This window comes from Physeter macrocephalus, chromosome 11 (assembly GCF_002837175.3).
Source record: "Physeter macrocephalus isolate SW-GA chromosome 11, ASM283717v5, whole genome shotgun sequence".
Lineage (NCBI taxonomy): Eukaryota > Metazoa > Chordata > Mammalia > Artiodactyla > Physeteridae > Physeter > Physeter macrocephalus.
Genome location: NC_041224.1, coordinates 177,636,988 through 177,663,776, shown reverse-complemented (window position 1 = coordinate 177,663,776; position 26,789 = coordinate 177,636,988). Strand labels below are relative to the sequence as shown.

The 26,789-nt window shown below is 42.6% G+C and overlaps 1 protein-coding gene across 6 annotated transcripts in view; it reads right to left on the bottom strand.

The window, feature by feature from the left end:
* Positions 1-26,789, bottom strand: part of EML1 (EMAP like 1) — a 209,129-nt gene that overhangs the window by 51,369 nt on the left and 130,971 nt on the right. For 5 of the 6 annotated variants that reach the window (XM_055088710.1, XM_055088709.1, XM_055088708.1 and 2 more), the window contains exons 3-5: positions 17,224-17,359; positions 8,519-8,575; positions 5,212-5,346 (exon numbers count right to left, since the gene is read on the bottom strand). In XM_055088710.1, coding sequence (XP_054944685.1) covers positions 5,212-5,346; positions 8,519-8,575; positions 17,224-17,359 — 328 coding nt within the window. The remainder of the gene's footprint in view (positions 1-5,211; positions 5,347-8,518; positions 8,576-17,223; positions 17,360-26,789) is intronic. The other variant, XM_024131049.2, reaches the window with a different exon arrangement.

Sequence of the window (26,789 nt, the reverse complement as noted above, 5' to 3'; positions counted from 1 at the left end):
TATGCGGAAGAATATCCGTTATGTAAAAATTAAACACTACACACGTGCAACACCCTAGAAATAAAGTCTGGATGGAAACACAATAAAATGGTAGCTGTGAGTTCTCTGAGTGCTGAGATTATAGGGGATTTTCCTTTCCTCCGTTTTGCACATTTGGATATCCTAAAACAAATGTTTACTTGTGTAATAAATAGATTACTTCAAAAAGGAAAATAAATCCTGCTGGGGAAAGTGACAGCCAGTGTTGGAAGCCGTGGGTATCAGGGTACAAGACAGGGTGAGAAGCCAGTAGATGAAGGACCTTGAACCCAGGCTGAAGATTAAGATTTAGATTCCACCATCAGTGATGCTAAAGGAAAAGAGAAGCAATGCTGAGCCTTGAGGACCTTGAGGTGTCAATCAAAAGACTGCCTCATTGGTGTGCAGAAAAGGGAACCCTCCTGCATTGCTGGTGGGAATGTAAATTGGTGCAGCCACTATGGAGAACAGTATGGAGGTTCCTCAAAAAACTAAAAACAGAACTGCCATATGATCCAGCAATCCCACTCCTGGGCATATATCTGGACAAAACTATCATTCGAAAAGATACATGCACCCCCTATGTTCACAGCAGCACTGTTTACAATAGCCAAGATGTGGAAGCAACCTAAATGTCCATCGACAGATGAATGGATAAAGAAGATGTGTGTGTGTGTGTGTGTGTGTGTGTGTGTGTGTGTATAATGGAATATTACTCAGCATATAAAAGAATGAAATAATGCCATTTGCAGCAATATGGATGGACCCAGAGATCATCATACTGAGTGAAGTCGGACAGAGAAAGACAAATACCATATGACATCACTTATATGTGGGATCTAAAATATGACATAAATGAACTTATCCATGAAACAGAAACAGACTCACAGATATAGAGAACAGACTTGTGGTTCCCAATTGGGGGGCGGGTAGGGATGGACTGGGAGTTTGGGATTAGCAGATACAAACTATTGTATATAGAAAGGATAACCAACAAGGACCTACTGTATAGCACTTGGAACTATATTCAATACCCTGTAATAAACCATAATAGAAAATAATATACATATTATATTATTATAATTATATATATATGATTATATAGATATATGATTCAGTTATATATCTAACTGAATCACTTTGCTGTACAGCAGAAACTAACACAACATTGTAAATCAACTATACTTAAATAAAATAAATTAAAAAAAAAAAAAGACTGCCTCACTGAACGCTAGAGCTTAAAGAAGGATGGAGCTGACAGTTCCGCTCAGGGCTCTGAACCTCACAGCCTGGATAGAGCAGCCAGCTGCACAACACAAAAGGGGATCTAAGGGAACACTTTTATGCGGTAGACATCTTGATAATTTTGAAGCTTTTTTCATATTTGTTTACTCCAAAGATGGGCAGTTTATTTGGGTGTTACAACAAGGTTTCCAGCAGATGGCTGAAACATTTCTTGTTCTAACAAAATCAGCTCATATCGCAACAACTTTTTGATGGAAACAAAGTGCCTTGCTTACAAAGTTGATATATCTTATTCCCCGGCAGAATTACAAAGGGGAAACCAGTTGGATAATTGAAACATTTTATCAGTCTAGCAACATCTAACATAAACTATGCATTATAAACAGTAGTTGTTTTTCTGTCTGAGATAAAACGTTTTTTAAAAAAAAGTTTTTAAAAAAACCTCTCTTGGATTAGCCTACTGGCGACATTAGATAGTACAGGTTGTTTATCAGAATGTTATTGGCGATTCCCTATTTAAATTTGATAAGGACTTCATTATGACACAAATCACTGTATAACTGTTAATATTCACTTACAATCGATAATATATAAAGTGAATATTACATTGCCATGTATTGCTTTTGTTCCTATGAAAGTTTTGTCAGTACAAAGATTAATAAGGGCTGTTCAAATTCTGTGGCTCGTTACAAGCAAAATATTTTAAAATGTTAACTCTTCGAAGATAAAAGTCTACAATGTCACAAGAAAAACCGTTGACTCTCATGACCATTTCCAAGGAAAATGAGATACAGGAGCAAGAAAAGGGAACCCCTCGGGAATAACAGTTTCTATGAACACAAAACACATAATTATTATTAAATAAATTCACGTATCTCGGAAAACGCGAATGTTTAGGACATCAAAAACACTATTATTTTATGTTCGACAGTGAGATCTGTACAGTTTATAGGGAGTGTAATTATTATTATTGAGAAATATAAATGTTGAAAGGAGCCTCGTTCTAATTTTCACAGAAGTGCCAGGCGCACTGAAGACAGCTTTGTATACGGTGTGTGGTAATTGTGAGCTTTATAGCAACTAGTCCGTAACTGATACAAGTTAAAGCACTGCCCTGCGTGAACGACTTGCTTCTGCAGATCAGGACAGACCCAGAGTTACACCTCACTCACTCACATTCTGATGGGCTTGCCTGTGAGTCTCGGGGCCCGCACACCAGCTCATTCTGATGTGACATTACAACCGTGAGAATATATGGTCGGTCCTCTGTCTCCGCAGGTTCTGCGTCCGCGGAATTAAACACCCACAATCAGAAAGATCCACGGTTGGTTGACTCTGTGGATGCAGAACCCACTGACTAAAGGACTTGAGCATCTGTCCTTGGTATGGGGGTGGGATCCTGGAGCCAATCCCCCTCGGACAACCTGGGACGACCGTATATAATACTTTATTTCTCCCCAGCCAATTTTACATTTTGCCAAAATCCAGGTTGCACTCATAGGACTGTGTCCTGTGAATGTAAGTTAATATGTGTTAGACCAAAAATAGACTAAGAATTTCAGACGTCACCCACCACCTTCATCTTACCAATGAGGAAATGAAGTTCAGAATTTTGGAAAGCCTCATGAATTATTTTCTTCTACTCTGCACAGGTCTCGATTCATAACAGCTGCCGTTACTGAGTGCCAAGTGCTACGACAGGTGTTTTCCTACCCGGTGAGCTCTTTGACGAGATTCAAGGGAATTAGGTATAAAATCCCTAATTCACAGAGGGGAAAAACTGAGGCTCGGAGAAGTTAACTGGCCAAATTCACTTACAAACCCAGATCTCCCTTTTACTCCAGAGCCTGTGTCCTTTCCATTACATCTTGCTGTTTATCGTAACCAAACCTGGACAATGTGTTAAAATGCAAGACAGACAGCACCCTGGCGCCATGGACAACGTAAGACAGCACCCTGGCACCATGGACAAATACTTGTGCGTGATGCAGAAGGGGTCACGCTGTCTTAGACCACCGAGGAGCATGTTTAAGAGGGGAGTGGCATCGAGGCCACCTCTCTATCCCCGTCTTTGCCTGCTTTAAGCCACTGGGGACCGGGCATTGGTCCATTAGACTCCAGTTCCGATTTGGTACAACGTCAAGGTAGCCCAAGGGTGCGGCTCTTCATATGGGAGTGGAAAGGAAAGATGAAGGGAAATGGACAGGCGGCCACAGAAGCACCAGCCTGATCTTCACCTCTACCGCTTCTCAGCTACCTCTTCCTTCTGCCTGAGTCCCTGCTGCCATCATTCCCGTGGGCCGCCAAAGGTGTCTGTGGGTACCAGCGATGACCTAAGAGAAGGCGGGACTTGCTCTCTGAAGCTCCCTAGGTGCAGCTCAACCGGACCGGGGCTACGTGGGCCTCAACCACTATTCCTGGGCTCTAATGAGACAAAGAATTTAGGGTTAAATGGACCTGTTTGGTTGCCTGAATTATTTTTATAAAATGCTTAGTAAATTTTCCCAGTCCCTCACTTCCAAATCAAAATTTCCTACGGCAGCATTAAAACACAAAAACAAAACCAAAAAAAACCCTTTGTAAATATCTTTCACGGAAATATTTACCCAGCGCACTTAGCAAAGCCATAGGATCTAAAAGATACAACAGATCTGGAGTTTGCACAATGCAGATTCTTTTTGGAAATCCTCCATACAAATCAGATGTGCAGAAAAGGAGCCAAGTTTTTAAGAATTGCCAAGATCTAGACATCTCAGGGCAACTTCCAAGCTTACGCTGAATTCAGAGAAGCCTAAAGGCCACCCTGCATCTCCCACTTACCCTCCGCTACCGTTGTTAACTACTTGGCCTTATTTCCAAGGTATTATCACCCAACTGGCATCATCTTCTGATAAGAAGTCCTATTAATAGTCTAAATTAGAAGACAACCCCATGTTAGTGGTTTTGAGATTGTTAATGGACTGTGGACTTGACCTGCTAGAGATATGAGAGGCCCCTGTATCTCTTTCTACAAAACATATCTTTTAGGAAGAAAACTGAAAAAGGGTTTAAGCTTCCTTTACAGGACTGAATCAGAATGGACTTAACAAGCTTGGAATTTTTTCAGCCTGTGGGTTGGAGCCCACTGCTTTATGACTAAGCCTTCTCCTTACACGAACATTTGGAAAAAAAACAAAACAAAACGTGGTTAGCCTGTGAAGCTGAAATTCCTTCCTAAGCCTTGCTCAATAGAGAGAATAGAATTAAAGCACAATGTTGAAAAAGAGAGAATAAAGTACACCGAGTAGATATACACAGAGACAGAGAAACTGATCTCACACACACAATACATTCTTAAACACGAAACAAGCTCTTAAAATGCCCCAAATTAGCTTTCACTAATAAAATGTTACTATTAGTTGAACAGGGAGCTATCATAATCCATTATACACCAACCTCAAAGAAAAAACTCAAAACATGTTTCATGAAACCAGAAAGAACATGGTTCCCAGTTCTGGTGTTAGCTCAATATTAAAAATAGTTTCTGACAAATCATAAAATTACAACTTTTCACCTAGTCTGTCGTAGAAAATACTGTTCACAAACAAGCCACTAAAATTAATTTTAAAATGGCAGCAGAGAGTATTAGGAATATAAAGTGCTCCGTATGGAAATTCAGAACAGGTTCTCAAATTCCATGGAGCTGGTACTAAGCGAATTCTCAGAAACGACTTCTGTCTGAATAGGAGCCCTACGAGTTCCAGTTGTCATTTTCTGCTTGCATGATAACTGGTGTGAGCTGTGACCGGCAGCTGTTTGATTAGCACCCACAATGACGTCAGGAGAAGGAATATGTGGCACGGAGGGCTCACAGCTTGTGTGCGTATTAGGGCGTCTTCTGATTCACCTCTGGGAAAAGAGGCCACACAATATCTGAACCGCAGGAACCAGAAGTAAGACGCCCCTTACCTTTCACTGTTCTTTTTGCCACTAGAAGAACTGCTGGTGGATCCCGTGCGATTCCGGTTTCCTTTGGAATCCCCATAGCTTTCCCTTCGACCGCCAGGAGATACCCGTTCGGAAGAGCTGGTCCTCTTGATGGTACTAGAAGTACAAAGTAAACGACAATGAAATCCTTCACGGAGTGATTTTAGTTTATTGCTGAGTGTGAAAATGTATACATAGAACATTCTATTTCCACGTGGATATTTAAAAGATAGACTGGTTCGAAATTCCTAACTATAGAGATCAAAAAACTTTTCAGAATGTCACTTGGGATCAATGCCTCTACTCATTGCCTTGGTGACTGTGGCAATCAGTGTAGTTCAAGGTCACAGAGGACGCTGAAAGGTAAGATTCCCAACAACACCCTGAGAACTCTCCAGGGGCTTAGCGGGAGGTGACCCCGCCCTTGTGCAGGTTTCGGCCTAGACCAGTGGTGCTCAACCAGGGGTGACTCTGCCCCCCAGCGACATCTGACAATGTCTGGAGACACTTTTGCTTGTCACAACTGGGGCAGGGGGAGGGCTGCTACATCTAATGCATAGAGGCCAGAGACGCTGCTAAACAATGCCCAGGACAGCCCCGCGACAAAGAATGATCCAGCCCCAGACGTCACCAGTACTGATATGGAAGAACTCTGGTCTAAAGGCATACGTGGGACAAAGACATTCCACTCTCTATAGGATGCCTCTGTTTAGAAGTGGTACCCATGCAAGTGCTTACTTCCTTCTGAATAACCAGAGGGACTAGAGTGCTTGGAAGCCTGGTGAGGGACGTCTGGGGAAGACTTCCGGAAGATTGTGAATTTCTGGGAGACAGAAAATGAACGGCTTGAACGTGTTATAATGACACGGGGGGGAAGAGCCTGTCCTAGGAAAAGGGATACCCCACGCACAGGTAATTCACAGGCGTGAGGGGTCAGTTAGCCAGGGCAGGGGCTGTAGGTTGACGGTTTGCTCTTGGAGTCCGGAAGTGTATTACACGCATCCCTGTCAAGTTTCTTTGTTTGTTTTTTTAATCTTCATCATTAGGCCATATGTTTCCTGAGATCCCGTCTCATTTACCATTCTTATATTCTTTGCAGAGCCTAATAGAAGCTTGATAAATATTAATTAAATGAAAGGGTGAAATAAATGAAATGACCAATGGTAGTGTCACACTGACCCTGTCACAGGTAGAGGCATATGATGCTATAATTTAGCACCTGCTCCGTGAGAAAGAAAGACAAGAGCGGATGGTGGTGTCGCTCCCGGGTGGGGCTGCGGGGGGAGGTCTGGTCTGCACGCACAGAGTCAAGGTGCAGGGGGGTGATAACGCAAGTCTGCAACCCAGGAGGTGGCTCGGGACTGGCACTGTCAACTGGCGGGGTGGGGCGGGCACCGAACCATGGACGCGGAGGAAATCTCCACGCCAGGAAGGAGAAGATGAGAACGAAGAGAACCTCCCCGGGAAAGAGTGACTTTATAAGACGTGGGTTGAGGAACTGCCACAGGAATCTCAGGTAGCAGATAAACCCCGAGGGACCGGGGAGGAAGAACCCCCGGAGGACAGTTAAGGTGCTGGGGCTGTGGATGCAGGAGGGGCACCTCGATGATGAAGCCTCAGGGGCTCCAGTCAGGGGAGGGTGGAGACGGACCTGAATTTCAATCCGGAGGACACAGGAGCTGAGAAGTCTGAGACAGTGAGACTACCGCCCCTGGGCTGGATTCCAAAGCCCTCCTTTCTCACAATTAAATAACACAGAATGTGCAAGAGCCTTGCACACGGGATGCTCCGCTGTCGTCCCTTCATTCTCGTTTTCCTCCTCATCTCTGCCTTCCTTTGGGGCAACTTTAAGTCATTTTTCCTCTGTAACTTCCAATTGGTCAGTAAATAATCTTTTAGCATGTTTTCAAAAACTGCAGTGTATCAGCTTTTCTTTTTTTTTTTTTTTTTTTGCGGTACGCGGGCCTCTCACTGCTGTGGCCTCTCCCGTCGCGGAGCACAGGCTCCGGACGCGCAGGCTCAGCGGCCGCGGCTCACGGGCCCAGCCGCTCCGCGGCATGTGGGACCTTCCCGGACACGAACCCGTGTCCCCTGCATCGGCAGGCGGACTCTCAACCACTGCGCCACCAGGGAAGCCCAGTGTATCAGCTTTTGAAAAACCATCTCGCTCCCTGAGTGAATGAACATAAATAAAATGACCATAATCATGACGATCTGAAGACACTTTCTGCTTAGGCTTTTTAGTCACTGAGGAAACTCTGAATTGACAGCCCCAGGATCTCACAGCTGGGATCCGCACGGGTGTGCCTTAAGGGCAAAATGTGAATTTTTAGAACTCTCAATTTGAGGACAAGGAAATTATAGATCTTAGGAGAGCATTACATTTCTGAAATTTAGGATTGAAGTCTAAAAATTACAGAAACCTTTGTGTTTAAAGTTCAAGATCTTCCAGTGACGAAAAACACCAAGCTAACTTCGCGTTGTGGGAGCTCTCTCTGCTAAGCATCTGGCCCGCCGAGGCTCTCAGGCACACACTGCCCCAGCAGCTGGCAGCCCTGAGCGGCACCTCCACGGTGTCCTTGTGGGAGTTCAGGGTAAGTTCATGGCAATTTAAAGGCTTGTATAAAACACCCTTAAAGAGCTGAAAAGCCATGGCCATTAATCAATGATAGCAAACGTTAACCGATTTTCTAATAATCAACACTCAACTTGGTGGCTGTAAGAGTTAAGAGGGGAGACCAATGATGGAACCACGCGCAGCAACAGTTCACATGTGTTAAGAGCTTCGCGTTTTATACGAATCATTTAATTTAAACCTCAAATCCCCTGCAAAAGTATCATCATCCCTATTCTACAGATGAGGGGACAGCTTCAGGGATACAAAGCAACACGTCTGAGGTCACTTGACCCCTTGCTCTCTACTGGGCCTCCTAGTTAAGGCCACCTAGGGAATTCCCTGGTGGGCCAGTGGTTAGGACTCTGTGCTTTCACTGCAGAGGACCCGCGTTTGATCCCTGCTCAGGGAACTAAGATCCCACAAGCTGTGCGGCGTGGCCAAAACCACCTGCAATTTATGAAACACCGAAGTACATTAGTTTTGAGGACCTGTTGAACAGAGATGTTGAATGTCTAAAAATCCAATAAAGGTCAATAATTAATACAGTTATATGATTTAAGACTTGATCAATGGCAGGCATCGGATAAGGCCCTCTAAACCACTGCACTAAAAGGGTGGTAAAACTACCAAAGCAGCAGGGAGGGTTACAAAGTAAATCTAAGTACTCCTCACCTGGGTGTGGAACTGTTCAGTTTGCATGCATGGAGAAGACTCACAGACCTGTTTAATCTACGTATGAGAGGCACGGAAACAAAGCAGAATAAACATGAGCGCGATAATAAAAGCGTGGAAAAATACTTTGGTAAACTTCAATAAATTACAGAATACACCGCACATTAAAATGGGAAAACATTTTGGTTGCATATACAGACTTGGATATAATCCATCGCGGCTCCTTCAAGATATTTGTCGTTCAGGCATTTGCATTAAAATGTTAAGCTTTACAAAAAATCTACTATTGTTGTATACGTAGAAAAAACAAGAAATTTCCTTTTGAGAGCCAAGAGCTCTCATGAATTAAAGAGGATTTACTAGGACTCAGAGTGAAGGACAGAAAATAGAGCTTGAGGACAAGACATTTGCAGGAACAAGGGCGGCCAGAAGTAATACTGTATACTCACTGAGAGAAGTCTCCTTCAATAACCAGCAGGGAGTATCAAAGAAGTTATGCTCCCTCTGGACAGCAAGTGAGAAACCATGTTCTTTATTTTGAAAGTGGTAGAAGTCCTAGCTTGTGAAAGACTGTATAATAACACAGCACATTTTTTATTGCTTAAGGCAAGCATTTTTGGTGTAGAAATGCAGATACCATCATTTCTCTTTTCCCCTCTGCTCTCAACCTCCACGCTCAAACCCAAAGTTCTGAAAATACAATGGTTCTTTACGTTACACTACAGCTGCATTCAATGGTTTTTGCCAATTTAAACTAAATTTTAGACATAATAAAATCTCTGCAAAGGGAGAACAGAGGAAAAATGGTCATCTTTCTTCTTATGGTTAGATAATAACTCTAAATGTAATAAGCTACCATAGCATCTTTCTTTCATTATGTGATTTAAAACCAAGAATTGGTTTTCCAAAATTTTGCAAAAAAGATCCCAAACTTTTACAATTGGAAAAAAAAATACTGGGACTCCCCTGGTGGTCCGGTGGAAAACTCTGCGCTCCCAATGCAGTGGGCCCAGGTTCAATCTCTGGTCAGGAAACTAGATCCCGCATGCCGCAACTAAAAGATCCCGCGTGCTGCAACGAAGACCCGGCAGAGCCGGGTCCTATTTATAAATAAATAAATGAATAAATAAATAAAAAGGAAAGAAAGAAAGAAAATACTAATCTGAGGGGAAGCTTGTACTCGTGACCCGAGATCTTCTGATGAGGTCATTTGCCGTGACAGCCGGACGGATTAACGCTAGATTAAAACGATTATCTACTCAACAAATACTCATTTGGAATCAATTTATACTGGGCTCTATGCTGAGCACTGGCAAATCAACATGGGGCCAGGACTAACCTGGTTTTTGTCCTGCAAGGGGTGAGGTAATTGTGACAGATTGAGGTCACGGCAACTTCAGTAATTAGGAAATGCTCTTATCTTTGTCTAAAGACATCTTTGTAGCAAAAACCAAGGCATTTCCTAAGAAGGCTAGTGGCCTTAGAGCATCTGACAGACCAAAATAAGTTTGTTTTCTATCATATGAAGCCAACTACCTGAGCCCAGAGGGGGAACTGCAACACTTCTGATAAGAGAATAAGCACCAATTCACCTTCCTCTGTTCAACATCAACTCCCATTTCTAGCTTGTTACAGAGATCACACTCAAAACCTGAATTTAACACATACATTTCAATGGATCTCAATGATAAAGAATATATTAAAAAACAAACAAACAAACCCAAAGCAGATTTAAATCATGTAAGTACCTGGCACTGACTTTGGTGCTTTTACAAATGCTGTATTTCTAATGAGTGCAACTATTTTTCTAAAGGACTATCAGCTGTTTGTCTGAAAGCCATAGATATTTACCATCCTACCTTCCAACTGCAGCAGAGCATTTTAAAAATAATGCTCTCTTTTTGTACCAGTTTTGTTCCTTTGATCTCTCTTCTCACAGCTTTGCCCTATTGTAAAGCTCTACTTAGGAGTGGAAAGAATGAGTGATTGTTTTGAGCCAGTGGAAATGTTATTCTATTGTCAGCTCCAGCATCCCCACTGAGGAAGGTATGACCCTACAATGTCTTCCCCGGATTTTCTGCCTTTTCTCCTTTCACTAATGGAAACAAAGCTTTTCCCAAGGATTCCAAATCACGCCCCCAATCGAAGTCTTAATTGGCAACACAAAGCACAACCCCTGGGTGCTGGACAATTTCCAAAGGGGATTTTGTTCTTTAGTACTAGGCTGAAAAAACCCCCAGAGAAAAGAAAACAAACATATACCCATCCACACACCAGAGATGCCCCAGCTTGGTTAATTTGGAACTCTGATTACAGAAAAATTCCTACATGATTATAAATGTATTTGAAACGGCTCTGAGGTTGTTTTAATCCTAACAGGCAGAATGCCCAGCTTGCTTCTGTTTTCAACATTCTCTCCTAAGGAGAGATCTATAGGAACTTCGTCACAGAGTAATTATTATATGCCACTGTTTGGGTTTCCAACTTCCAGACAGATGGGAATTCACATCCACGGAAGCCCACAAAAGGCAGAGAAACAAAATAAATGAATCACTATGCTCTACACCGAAACACCAAGAGTCTCAGACACTCAATCTAGAAAACCATGTATTTCTAGTTGGCTGCTGGACAATAGCTTATCAAATGAATAAAACTGATTATTTTGTAAATTAAAAAGAAAAGTCTACAGAGGCCTAAGAACATTTCTAGAAGGAAGGTTATCGTTTAAATGCTAATACACACACACACACACACGCACATACACATATATATAAAATATGTTGGCTACTGATTATCCTCCCCCGCCACCATCCTTTCCTTCTAAGATAATATTGCTGAGGGCAGGCACTGACCGTGAGCTCCTTCCTACACGGCTGAAACGGGGTGGGGGAGGGCAGAGGACCCAGGCTTCTGCTCACAGCAAGGGGCCTGGTCCTGTAATGGGAGTTCAGGCCCTGCAGCCCCATACGAATGGGCAATTCTGTCTCTCAGAGTCGCAACTTGCTGCCAATCTCAGCGAGAGTCACCCTCGCCCCTGCCTGCTACTCCTGTCAGCACCCTCAGGGGCATCTCAGAACATCACTGTTTCTAAAGAGCATCATCCAGACAGGATGGGGCAAACAAAAGGGATGGTTTCCAAAGAGTAATTATATCAAGCATTTTTTTATGAGTAGATGTAAGCGCTGACCTGGAAATCTTTGCAAGAAGCAGCCTATCACAGTGAAAGGAGTGTGAGCTCTGGATCCAGACAGACCTGGGTTTGAGCCCAGGTTCTCTACTCACTTGATCCCCGGCAAGTCACTTCACTTCTTTGAGCATCAGTTTACCCACTGGCAAAACAGGGATAATAATATCTACCTTGGAAGGTTGTTTTGAGGATCAGTGATAATGGTATTAAAAGCTTGATGCTTAGTACGCTTTTATTATCAAAAGATAATTTCTAGCATCATCACTGATTTAAAGAGGAGATGAAGCACCCTTCCAGCTCTTTGTCTTTTTCACATCCTGTGGGAAAGTATCAATTAGATTCTTCAGCAGAGCCTCACTCCTGTAGTCATCTGCATAAATCTCATCCCCCAGCCTTATCCTACCCTGAATCAATGTTCCAAATACTAGAACTCAAAACACAATTTGCCAGGGATTCTAACAGTTGCGCCAATTAATCCTGCAAGGTCTAAGAAAACCATAAACAGTCTATTAAGTGAAGGACATTATTGTACTACATCAAAGTTACTTTGAATCAAACACAGAGCCTTCTACAAAATCAAAGTGCAAGAATGCTTGACATATGCTCTCATGAAAGGAACTGAAAGCTAGAAATTGTATCTACGTTTCAAATTTTACTTTTATGATTTTTTGCTCTGAAAAAAAATTTTCCTTTTACTTAAATGCCAAATATGTAAAGAGATATAAATTTTAAAAGTTTATTTTCTTTAAGAATAAAGAAAAAGAATCTCATTTTTTCATTAACTACTTGCTACTTTAAAAAGTCAATCTTGAAATTCAACAACTCACTCTTAAACAGCCAGTGAGTTAAAGAAGAAATCGCAAGAGAATTTTGAAAATATCTAGAGACAAATGAAAACAAAAACACAACATTCTAAAACTTGTGGGATGCAGAGAAAGCAGTGCTAAGAGGGAAGTTTATAGCTGTGAAAACACTTACATTAAAAAGAAGAAAGATCTGAAATCAACAACTTAACTTTATACCTCAAGGAAACAGAAAAAAACAAGAACAAATAAAGCTAAAAGTTAGCAGAGGGAAGGTAATAATAAAGATTACAGTAGAGATAAACAAAATGGAGAAAAGAAAAACAATAGAAAAAAATCAATGAAACCAAAGCTGATTTCTGAAAAGATCAATAAAATTGCCAAATCCTCCATTAAACTGAGAAAAAGAGAGAAGACTCAAATAACTAAAATTAGAAACTAAAGAGGGGCTATTACAACTGATATCACGGAAATAAAAAGGATTATAAGAGACTACGATGAATAAATGCATGCCAACAAATTGAATAAACTAGAAGAAATGAATAAATTCCTAGAAACATACAACCTATCAAGACTGAATCATGAAGTATTGAAAACTCTGAATAGACCTATAACTAGTAAGGAGATTGAAGCAGTAATCAAAACTCTCCCAACAAAGCAAAGCCCAGGACCAGACGGCATGCCTCCAGAATTCTACCAAACATTTAAAGAACTAATACTAATCCTCCTCAAACTCTTCTAAAGACTAAAGGGGCAGTGGGGGCACATCTAATCTCATTCTAGGAGGCCAGCATTATTCTGATACCAAAAAAAAAAAAAAAAAAAAAAAGACGCAACAAGAAAAAATACACGCCAATAACTCTGATAAATAATGATGCAAAAATCAACAAAATACTACCAAACTGAATTTAACAGCACATTAAAAAGGATTATACACCATGACCAAGTGGGATTTACACCTGTAATGCAAGGATGGTTCAACATAAGAAAATCGATATAATATTGTACATCACATTAAGAGAATGAAAGACAAAAACCACATGATCATCTAAACTGACGCAGAAAAAGCACTTGACAAAACTCAACACCCTTCATGCTAAAAACACTCAGACTAGGAACAGAAGAAAACTACCTCAACATAGTAAAAACCATATATGAAAAGCCCACAGTGAACTCATACTCAATGGTGAAACACTCAATGGTGAAAGCTTTTCTCATAAGGTCAGGAACAAGGCAAGGATACTCACTCTCATCACTACTGAACACAGTACTGGAAGTCCTAGCCAGAGCAATAAGACATGTAAAAAAATAAAAGACATCCACGTTGGAAAGGAAGCAGTAAAACTATCTGTTTGCAGATGACATGATCTTAGGGAAAACCCTCAAGATTCCACAAAAAAAACCGTTAAAACTAATAATTTCACCAAAGTTGCAGGATACAAAAACCAAAACACAGAAATCATTTGTATTTCTATTCTCTAACAATGACCAATCTGAAAAGGAAATTCAGAAAATAACCCCAATTATGATAGCATCAAAAAGGACAAACTACTTAGGAATAAACTTAACCAAGGAGGTGAAAGACTTGTAGACAGAAAACTACAAAACATTGCTGAAAGAAATCAAAGAAGATACAAATAAATGGAAAGTCATCCTATTTTTGTGGGATTGGAAGACTTAATATGTTAAAATGTCTACACTACCCAAAGTGATTTACAGATTCAATGCAATCCCTATCAAAATACCAATGGCACTTTTTGTAGAAATAGAAAAAAAATCCTAAAATTCATATGGAATCTAAGGGGACCCCAAATAGCCAAAACAATCTAGAAAAAGAAGAACAAAATTGGAGGACTCACATTTCCTGATTTCAAAACATACTACAAAGTAAGAGTAATCAAGACAGTGTGGTACTGGAATAAAGACAGATAATATAGACCAATGGAACAGAATAGAGAGCCCAGAAATAATCCCTTGCATGTATATGGGCAAATGATTTCCAGCAAGGGCGCCAATACTACACAAGGCGGAAAGTCAGTTTCATCAACAAATGGTGTAGGGAACACTGGACATCCACACGCAAAAGAATGAAGTTGGACCCTTACCTTACGCTACATACAAAAATTAACTTGAAATGTGTTAAAGACCTAGAACTATGAAACTCCTAGGAGAAAACATAGGGGGGAAAGCTTTAGGATGTTGGATTCAGCAATTATTTCTTGGATATGACACCAAGTGTAAAAATAAACAAATGGGACTGCACCAAACTTAAAAACTTCTGTGCAAAGGAAACTATCAATAGAGTGAGAAAGCAATGTATGGAATAGGAGAAAATATTTGTGAATCCTGTATCTGGTAAGGGATTAATATCCAGAATATATAAGGAACTCCTACAATTCAACAACAAAAAAAAATGAATAACCCAATTAAAAGTGGGAAAAGGACTTGAATAGAAAATTTTCCAAAAGATATATACAAATGGCCAACAAGCATATGAAAAAGATGCTCAACATCACTAATAATAAGAGAAATGCAAATGAAAACCATAATGAGATCTCACCTCACACCCATCAGAATGGCCACTATCAAGAACAGAAAATAACAAACGTGGGCAAGGATGAGGAGAAATTGGAACCCTTGTGCACTGTTGGTGGGAATGTAAAATGGTGCAGTCATTATGGAAAACATTATGGAGGTTCCTCAAAAAATTAAAAATAGAATTACCATATGACTCAGCAATCCCACTTCTGAGTATATATCCAAAAGAATTCAAAGCAGGATCTCAAAGAGATATCTGCACACCTATGTTGATTGCAGCATTATTCACAATAGCCAAGAGGTGGAAGAAACCCTAATGTCCATCGACATGAATGGATAAAGAAAAGGTGGTATATACGCACAACGGAATGTTATACAGACTTAAAAAAGAAGGAAATCCTGGGACTTCCCTGGTGGTCCAGTGGGTAAGACTCCACGTTTGCTGTGCAGGGGGCCTGGGTTCGATCCCTGGTGGGGGAACTGGATCCTGCATGCATGCTGCAGCTAAGAGTCGGCATGCCGCAGCTGAAGATCCCGCACGCTGCAACTAAAAGATCACGGGTGCCGCAATGAAGATCCCGTGAGCTGCAACTAAGACCTAGCGCAGCCTAAATAAATAAATAAAATACAAAGCCACTTAAAAAAAAAAAAAAGGAAATACTGTCACATGCTACAATATGAATGAACCTTGATGATATTATGTTAAGTGAAATAAGTCAGCCACGAAAGGACAAATACTGCGTGATTCCACTCACATGAAGTATCTAATGTAGTCAAATCATAGAAACAGAAAGGAAAAAGGTGGTCACCAAGGGCTCTGAGGAGGATTTACTGTTGGAGAGATATATTGGGTTGGCCAAAAAGTTCGTTCGGGTTTTGCCTTCCCATCTTAAGGACAAATCCGAACGAACTTTTTGGCCAACAAATAGCTTGAGTTCTGCAAGACGAAAAAGTTCTGGAGATCTGCTGTACAACAATGAGAATATACTTGACACTACTGAACTGTACACTTAAAAATGGTTAAGATGGTAAATTTAATGTGATGTGGTTTTTACCACAATTTAAACAAAAAGAAGAAACGGTAACAGATGGCAACCTCAAACTTAAAAAGTCAGTCTGTCAATCTTATAACATCTAGATGAATAAAAGACAGTCCATATCTACTGCTGCCAATTAGAATCCAGAAGGTCATTTCATGTTGATTATAAATGAACGATTCAAAGAAGTATTAAAAAGGTATGAAATGAGGCTGAGAATTTCATTTTCAAGCTCTAAAAAGCCCTGCAAAACCAATTTCCTTAAAATTCACAAACAGTAAGTACATGAAACTCTATCTGATGAAACACAATGCAAATTTGCTTGGTGAAGGATAAGGCTTTATGTATAAACACTACATATTTAAAAGATAAGACGGGATTGTTACATTTTCATTCCGAGTCACAATGCAGCATCAAATCTACTCTCACCAGCCCAGTGGGTATCCCAGCACACCGCAGAGCGTACTCACAACCAGAATCCCCAGTGCACATAAAGCAAGTGAGCATTTTAATGAACTTTACGAGTTCTTCTAACAAGCCCATGAGGTAGCATTGCAGAAAGAATTTCTTTAAGGTTTTCTATGCTATATTACTACCAGATATTTCGTTTTTTTAGGGCATAAAAATTTAGAAAACTGGCCTGGCATATAAAATACACAATTTTAATATGACAACTACGAAATTATAGAAAATTAAGAGCAACCTATGCTCTATCTGACAAACATAAACATCTGAAGCTCCACCGTTAGGCGTCATTTAAAAGTACAAGCGTATCCAAATTTTACTGATAAAAATTTAAGCTCGGTACAGCAATCTGAATTTTGCTATATTCCAAGCATATTCATTTTTTATATAGGTTATACTCCCGCTTGTTTTTTCAAAAGAGAAGTTTAAGTAAAAACACAAAATGGTGCACTGAGGCTTTAGTGAATGAGATTTCAAAGACTGTATGATTACAACTAAAAAAACGCAGAATAATAAATCGACATGGTTCCTGTTTTGGCAACACACCAAATATTGTGCTTTTATAAGCTTTAACTCAAAGGAGAAATTTTAAAGTGTCATATAAAAGAGTAATACTTATTTTAGCATCTGAGCCAGAACTGCTTTCAGAGTTCCTGTAAGGCGCTTCTTGCCTACCTTTTGGCTGTGGCAGGTACAGCGGTTTCTTTCCTGGCCCCCGAGGGGGCCGGCAGGGAGCCACTGGCTTTCTTTGGTACCACAGAGCCGTTGCTGACGGTGGTTCTTAAAGGCAAGGTCTGCACCAGTGGTCTTGCTGTAAGACAAGCAGAAAAGGCAATCAGAACTTGCTCGCCTTTTCAAGGGAACTCCTTACAGGACTTAAGATAATGTAGAAAGAAAAAGGACGTCCATTTCAAATGCTAGCAGAATCGACAAAGGTGCAAAGACAACGGAGCTTTTCAACAATGGTGCTGAAACAATGAACCCAGACACCAACCTCAGGCCTTACACAAAAACTAACTCAGAAGGGACCACGGGTCTATGTGTGAAATGCAAAACTATAAAACTTCTACATGATAATATAGGAGAAAAATCTGTGTGACCTTGGGTTTGGTGATGGGTTTTTAGATACAATACCAAAAGCACATCCATGAAAGGAAAAATTGATAGCTTGGACCTCATTAAAATTAAAACAACAACAACAACAACAACAAAAAACCTTTTGCTCTGTAAAAGACATCATTAGGGGGATGAAAAGACAATTTATAGACTGGGGGAAATATCTGCAAATCACATATCTGATAAAGGACTTGTATACAGAATATAAAAAGAACTCTTAACATTCAACAATAAGAAAATGAATAGCCCAATTAAAAAAATGGGCAAAAGATCTGAACAGAAACCTCACCAGAGAATATATACAGATGGCAAATAAGCATATGAAAAGATGCTCAACATCTTTTATCACTGGGGAAATGCAAATTAAAACAATAATGAGATATCTCTATTACACCTATTAGGATGTGCTAAAATCCAAAACACAGACAACATACCAACTGCTGGCCAGGATGCAGAGCAACAGGAACTCTCCTTCAGTGCTGGTGGGAATGCAAAATGGTACACAGCCACTTTGGAGGACAGTACGGCAGCTTCTTACAAAGTTGAGGCTTATAAATTTTACCATAGGATCCAGTAATTGTGCTTACACTAAGTATTAACCCAAATGATTTGAAAACTTATGTCTACACAAAACTTTCATTTAATATTTATAGCAGCTTTATTTATAACTGTGAAAACTGGAAGCAACCAGGATGTCCTTCCATCGGTGATGGATAAACAAACTGTGGTCCATCCAGACAATGGAATAGGATTCAGTGATAACAGGAATGAGCCAATCCACACAACCATGGTTGAGTCTTAAATCCATATTGCCAAGTGAAAGGAGCCAGTCTGAGAGGCTCTACACTGCACGATTCCATTTAAAATGACATTCTACAAAAGGTTAAACTACAGAGACAGAAAGTGGATCAGTGGTTGCCAGAGACTGGGGGCAGTGTCACTAGGTGAAGCACAGAGATTCTTCAGGGTGCTAAAGCTACTCTGTGTGACATCGTAGTGGTAGATGTGTGAAGCTATGCATTTGTCAAAACCCACAGGCCCTGACAGCACAAAGAGTGCACCTCAATACACGCAAATGCAATAACAGTCAATAAGGAGATGGGGGAACCCCATGACGGAACGCAGACTGTGCCAAAAGAAGCTAACTGCATTACAAACATGTAACGTAACCTCACGGAAGGGGGTGGAGAGGAAAGGTGCGGACAAAGTAATTCTGGTAATAAGCAGAGACTGGAAGATTACGAAAGGAACTGCACACAAGCACTGTATTCTAGTTGGTAAAGTTGTTTCCCACAGGGCCATATGGTAGGAGCCAGGCTTCTCACTGTTGGAGAGGGAGGTTACAGACCAGCAAGGGGGGAAGGCTGGAATGAACCAGGTGGAATGGAGGAGAGGAGACATCAGTGTGAACTCATGTCTAGCTTAACAGAGACAGAGACACACAGAGACGTAATTATAGGTAAGTCTGTGTACACGGGTTGTATAAACACATCTATTTCCCAGCTCTGTCTGCTGAGAGACCCAGGGCCCAAACCTGGGTTTCTAATACCATTCTACAGCAAAAGGAACCAGGGCTCCTTGGGGAAGCCCCTGAATCCAGGGCTGAGACAGGGAATATCCAACATGAGCCTGGAGCATCTTATGGTGCCAGAAAGTAAGGAAGTGCTCACGGAACCCACACTGACGGGGGTGTGACAAAGGGAACCGGGAGCCGATGGGACGAGCCAAAGCCACAACAATGTGAGCAACAGAATAAATAAAGTAGTACCGGCTTATGCCCCCAACTATCAAATAAATGTCCACAGGTCCACACTGATATAAATACATGATGGAATAAATACACGAGGAGGACAAATGCCCAGGCAGAAGAATTCTGAATAATTTGTGTAGATACTTTGTCCTTGAGATGGTCGAGCACATTCTCCACTCCTTCCGTGTGGGCTGTGCGTTGTGACTTCCTTCTAAACCATGCAGTGCGGAGGTGTGGCGAGAAGCAGAAACCTGACAAACACATCTCCGGTGACCCAGGTCAACATCAACGGTGCTAAGTCATAGTTCATAGTACACATCCTTGGTAGATGTGAGGAGAATGGCACCTTACCTCTGTGGTCTTTCTCCCCAAACCCACCCCTAGTCTGATCATGAGAAAAAACATCAGACAAACCCAAACTGAAGGACAGTCAATGGGTTACCTAAGCAGTACTCCTCAGAACTGTCAAGGCCATCAAGAGCAAGGAAAATCTGAGAAACTGTCAGTTCAGAGGAGCCTAAGGAGACACCACGACTAAATATAACCCCAAATGGGATCCTGGGACCAGAAAAGGACATCAGGGATAAACTAAGGAAATCTGGATAAAGTATGCCCCTTGATTGATAATAATGTATCAACATCGTCCCATTAGTTGTGACAAATGCACCATGCTAATATAAGATGTTAACAATAGGGGAAACCGGGTGCAGGAGATGTGGGAACCGTCTGTATTCTGCTTGCAACGTTTCTGTAAATCTAAAACTACTCTGAAATTAAAAGTTTATTTTAAAATGCTAGCAGGGGGCTTCCCTGGTGGCACAGTGCTTGAGAGTCCGCCTGCCGATGCAGGGGACGCGGGTTCATGTTCCGGTCTGGGAGGGTCCCACATGCCGCGGAGCCGCTGGGCCCGTGGGCCATGGCCGCTGGGCCTGCGCGTCCGGAGCCTGTGCTCCGCAACGGGAGAGGCCACAGCAGTGAGAGGCCCGCGTACCACAAAAAAAAAAAAAAAAAAAAAAAAAAAATGCTAGCAGAGTTTATTTTGTTCATCCCAGAATTAAATCTACCTCAGGGCAGGCTGTTAAAAACACCACCAGTGACAAAACTGCCTAGAATGTCAAAATTTTAATATACTGAAACTTTTCAGTCCCTAAAGCTGAGGGCCAGACTACCTTTTTTTTTTTCTTAACTGTGAAAGAGAGTTTAAAAAGCCACAGTCAGGCCCCTCCAGCCAGAGCAGATCATCCTTCTCCACTCTCTCCAAGCTCTCTCTTTCCTCATTCCCTGAACACCTGCTCCAGCCAAGGGCCTAGACCAGTGCTCAGAGCTAATATTCCACAGTGAAAATACCACAGTTCCAAAACAGAGATCCTGAATCTTTCCTAACACACACAATCTGCTCCCCGTGCTGATGTCCACCCTCTGCCGGGACAGAACCCTTCCCAGGTAGGAAAAAATGCCATCCTCACCTCATCTCTATCTCCTCTTTCTACTTCACCTACCATTTCAGTGTCCATTCTGTCTTTTTTTTAAAAAATACATGTACTGTGTTAGTGTCCTCCCCGAAATTCACGTCCGCCCAGAACCTCAGAACGTGACCTTATTAGGAAACAGTGTCTTTGAAGATGTAATTGGTTAAGATGAGGTCATACTGGATTTGGGTGGGCCCTCAATCCAATGACTCGTGTCCTTTTAAGAAGCCCATGTGTATATATTAATGGAATACTACTCAGCCATAAAAAAGAATGAAATAATGCCATTTGCAGCAACATGGATGGAGCTAGAGATGATCATACTAAGTGAAGTCAGACAGAGAAAGACAAATAGCATATGATTACACTTCTATGAGGAATATAAAATATGACACAAATAAACTTATCTACGAAACAGAAACAGACTCACAGACATATAGAAGAGACTTGTGTTTGCCAAGGGAAGGAGGGGTGGGGGAGAGATGGATTGGGAGTTTGGGATTAGCAGGTGCAAACTATTATATATAGAATGGATAAACAAGGTCCTACTGTAGAGCACAGGGAACTATATTCAATATCCTGTGATAAACCACACAGAAAAGAATATGAAAAAGAATGGCAATGACATATACACACTACCAAATGTAAAATAGATAGCTAGTGGGAAGCAGCCGCATAGCACAGGGAGGTCAGCTCGGTGCCTTATGACCACCTAGAGGGGTGGGATAGGGAGGGTGGGAGGGAGACACAAGACGGAGGGGATATGGGGACATATGTATATGTATAGCTGATTCACTTCATTATACAGCAGCAACTAACACAACAATGTAAAACAATTATAGTCCAATAAAGATGTTAAAAAAAAAGACTAGTAATACAAAAAAATGTATGTATATGAATAACTGAATCACTTTGCTGTACAGCACAAATTAACACAACACTGTAAATCAACTATACTTCAACAAGATAAATTAAGGGGAAAAAAAGAGGCCCAGGTGAAGATGCATGAGGAGGAGCTCGCCATGTAAGGACAGAGGCAAGAGACTGGAGTGGCACATCCTCTAGCCAAGCACAGACAGCAGCCACGAAGCCTGGCAGCGGGCATGGACCAGTTTCTCCCTCAGAGCCTCCAGGAGGGACAATGCTGCCAGCACCCTGATTTCGGCCCAGTGGGACTGACTTCAGACATCTGGTCTCCAAAACTGTGAGGGAATCAGTTTCTGTTTGTACTAATTCACAACAGAGGCCCCAGGGAGTGACTACAGTACGCCTATCAGCTTGCTGGGCCTCTTGCATTCCACTGTTACCATCTCTGCAGTGGCTCCCCCAGCACAGCTCCTAGAACCGAGGGCTGGTCTCCCAGTGCACTCGGCCGGTTCTGTTCAGGCGAATCTCCTTAAAAACATCCCTCATCCACGGTCGCCAACGGCTCCTGACAGCCCGCTACACCACGTGGCAGGTCATCAGAACCCACCAAAACGCAAAAGCTGGAACAACGATGGCAGCTCCGAGCGCCCGGCGCCAGGCGGAGTGGGACCAACTTGAAATGCGTTATCTTGTCCAGTTGGGACAACACGACTGGTCCGGCTCCATTTCACAGCCGGGCCTGGAGGAGGGAGGGAAGAGAACAACGTCCCCGACTCCCAGGCCCCTGCGCCTCCAGGCCACGCGCTACCATTCTGCTCTTTTACAACCTCAGCGATCAGAGCTCATTCTCTCCACCGATTTTCCCACCACGCACCCAGGCGCTCCAATATCCATCCCCCCACACACAAGCAAATCCTGCCTCATTCCCACCTCCTTAGCTTGTTTCTGTGGAGAAGAATCCCCTGGAGTTAACATACAGATCGCTGGGCCCCATCCCCAGATTCAGGAGGTCTGGGGCAGAGCCTGAGACTCTGCATTTCTAACCAGTTTCCAGGTTGCTGTCACTGCTGCTCCAGGGACCACACTTTGAGAACCACTGGTCTGTGCCATCCTCCAGCTTCGAAGGGCCTCTCCTCGTTAGCCCAGGCCTCCCTGGCTGTCCCGCTGGGATCTTCTGTCACACGTCAGTCTGTAGCTCACAAGTGAGTGCCTGATTACGGACTGCTGTTTCAGGCGGGCTAGTCTTACTTCCCCAGTTAGAGTGGGTGCAGACATAGTGCTGGGAGGGGGCAGCACCTAGATCCTTCTCCGTGTGCTTGAGGAGTGGACTGGACTCTACCCCGAGCCCCAGGCTTACTGCCCCGTCTCCTAGGCTGAGAGCAGCACAGCTATAGCTAATCCCATGCCTGCAGGGCCAAGGGGAGGTAGGTCACCAGACCCTAAGAGGAGAGACGCTGCAGGCGGAGCAGTGGCTACATCCAGGGGGTGGGGCACAGCCAACCCGAGGGGCCCCATGTGGAAGGAGTCGGGGGGAGATCCTCTGACCTCGCTCTCCCTCCTTCCAGTCCGCAGCTGGGGATCCCCTGCTCAAACCTCACTGGAGCGGAGAGCGTGGGGCTGGTTGGCGTGGTCCATACAGCTCAGCTGCCGGGGCAGAGAGCTGGCTGGAGGAGGGTAAGGAAAGGGCCTGGAGGGGCTGATGGAAGACGCCTGGCCCCCAGCTCCTCTCCGGCACCTGGGCCAGGACCTGCCTCACCCACTTACATGCCCACCAAACCAGGCCGGGCGAGCCTCCTGGGCTCCCCTGGTCCCTGCTTTGCTGCTGTGCTCACATTGTTTATTCCTGTCCACTCCATCGCCCGGGGGCTCCACGAAGGCAGCAGCCCCTGTGATGCTGACACAGAAGGTGTTCAACACGCATTTGTTGATCAGACAGCACTAAATTTCGAGAACAAAGACCCCACTTTCAAGGAAAGGCATTGTGTTGCCATTTCTGAGTCACTGTTGTTGTTTTTTTTAATTTAATTTTTTATTTTTTGGCCGTGCCACACAGCATGCGGGATCCTAGTTCCCCGACTAGGGATCAAACCCTCACCCCCTGCAGTGGAAGCACGGGGTCTCAGCCACTGGACCCCCAGGGAAGTCCGTCTGAGTCACTGTTTTTTATCTTTCCTTGAGTCATAAGTTCAAAATTCAGTCTCATAATAATCTAGTATTGTCCTTCTCCCCAAAAAGGGAATGGGAGTTTTTTAAAGCCCATAAAAAGAACATCAATTGCATGCAACGGGCCTTCTCAGAGGGCATAATAAACCTTACACATGAAACTATAACAGAGTAGCATCAAAAGCAAATAGAATTGTTAAAGTTGTAACGAGAAATCATAAAAGAAAAATAGCGGATATGGAGAGGAAGAGGGGGAGAAGGAGGGGGGGGATGGCGGCCACACTTGGAGCGACAAGAAGTTGGAAAGGTTCTCATTTTGGCAAAGATCCAATCACCACTACATCCTTATCTTGATAATATCCTTGGCTTTCTGTCACCGCTGACTTCTTAAATAGCATCACGACTACACCAATATGCTTGCTAAATACCTATTTTGCACATGACATCACGTCAGGTCTCTTTCATGTTTCCGTATCTAAACATGATTAGCCATTCAAGGAAAAAAAATGTTGCCACCATAAAGAAAAGTTGTGGAAGAAAACAGTATCTCCTAATGTCCAATCTGAACAGGTACTAGCCTGGATCATGAGCACAGCAGGACACAAGAACAGCCACAATGAGTCATTTTTCAGACAAGCGATCTCAGAAACTGCAGAAGAGAAACAGCACCAGGGAAGGTTCAAACACAATTTCCTGCTCATAAGGTGCTAAGATGAATGGATCCCTGGCTTTGAGATGACACCAAGATATGAGACGTTCTTCCAGTTCATAAAAGGTTTTTAAAAAATAATTATTTTAATTGTTCTTAGGGGCAAAACATAGATACATAGCACTGAAAGGAGAATTTCTCAAAATAAAAGGAGGATGAGTGATACATGATATATGTTTAGAATGCATGCATTGGAAGGGATATCGGGATGGCTGGAGGAGCACAGAGGAATAAAGGGCAAAGAGTCTTGAGTTCGGACCTAATCATTCTCAACTCGGCTTTATTACGTAGCCCTGGACAAGTCACCTTTCCAAGCCTCGGCTTCTTTGTAAAATAGGATAACAGTGCCCACCTTGCAGGGCTGCTGTGAGGGTTTGGAATGAGAAGTGGCGAGCTGCATGGTGCCCTGCATGTAGCGGCACGTAAAAGGCGGTGGCTATTACCCACGGCCACGCCCAGATGATGAAGTGCTCTGTTTTGTACACGGGGATGCAATCTGGTATCTTGAATGCAATGTGCGAAGAGTTAAATGCAGGGTTTCAGGGATGAACAAAGGTGCCTGAGGCAGAATCAGGTCCACTGAGCGTCCCCACTGCATCCTTCACACACACGGAGGGGCCGAGGAAGACCCCAGACAGTTCTCATCCCCAAAACGGTTGCTTTCCTCCTTGTGCCCAGGCAAAGTGAGAGGGGCGAGGAGAGTGCAGGAGGACACCAGGTCTGGGAGTCGGGCGCCAGGGCGCCAATTCCAGCGTGTCCTCGACTGGCAGTGAGGCCGCAGCCAAGACCCTCTGGGCCCCATTTCCCTAATCCATAAAGGAAAGACTTCAGTCTATAAATGCTCTAAGGGTGGCTCTTCCTGCTCTGAAATCTATGATCCTAATTCATGTGAGAAGAGTGTTAAGAAGAGAAAAACCCGAGTTTCTGTGGGACTTTTCACACTGCGTAAGTTCCCTTAGACCCACCAACCCACCAGAAGTGAAGGAGAGGAGCCACTGAAGTGGACAGGCCTCGTCAGAGGGACAGATGCAGTCACATGCACAGCGTTCATGGCCCCCAGTTTCCTGTTACCGTGCGTACTATTTAGTATAAGGTCTCCATAAACTACCTTGAGTTAACATCCCTGAAAAATGACTCCAGAGCGTGGGAACTGAAAATCTCTAACATGGGACATCCCCGGCAGTCCAGTGGTTAAGACTTCGCCTTCCAGTGCAGGGGGTGCGGATTCGATCCCTGGTCAGGGAGCTGAGATCCCACCTGCCTCGCGGCCAAAAAACCCCCCAAAACATAAAACAGAAGCAAGATTGTAACAAATTCAATAAAGACTTTAAAAATGGTCCACATCAAAAAAATCTTTAAAAAAAAAAATCTCTAACAAAGGTATTCAGAATCTCAGGTCTAAAGCATTCACAAGTATCCCTGAAATAAAAAGGTTTCATCTTTCTAAATGGGAGGATTGGAATACTCAGATTTCCATGAAGTACTATCTGTGGCAATATATTTCCAAAACTACAGTTGATGTAAATATAGAAATTCAAGTATAGGTAGTCAAATCTACTAATGCTTATTATTATGATACTGTCATAATCTAAAGATGAAGAAATCCTTTTAACTTACATCACATTAATAACTCAGTGTGCAATATCTGATAAGTAAAACTTTCCATTAGGTTTCACAATAAATTTAATTATGCAAAGCATGACCACGTATGTGATTATGTGTAGAAATTCAAACTTTAACTTTAACACACCTGACCATTATGAACCCAGAATTCCTAATTATCTACTTTGAAATTGAAAAGATGTCTATATTTGGAATTGGAGAAGGCAACTTGCTTTTGCTAAATTGTCAGACAAAGTAGATAATTACTTATGTACTGGGGAAGGTTCCCGTCACTAATACCTAGCAACATTACAGATGCATTTATCCTTGGATCCAGCAATCGCACTTCCAGGAACCTATCCTAAAGATATACTGGCAAATAAAAAGAAACGAAATTGAGATATTTGTAGTGAGGTGGATGGACCTAGAGTCTGTCATACAGAGTGAAGTAAGTCAGAAAGAGAAAAACAAATACCGTATGCTAACACATATATATGGAATCTAAGAAAAAAAAAACTGAAGAACTTAGGGGCAGGACAGGAATAAAGACGCAGACGTAGAGAAT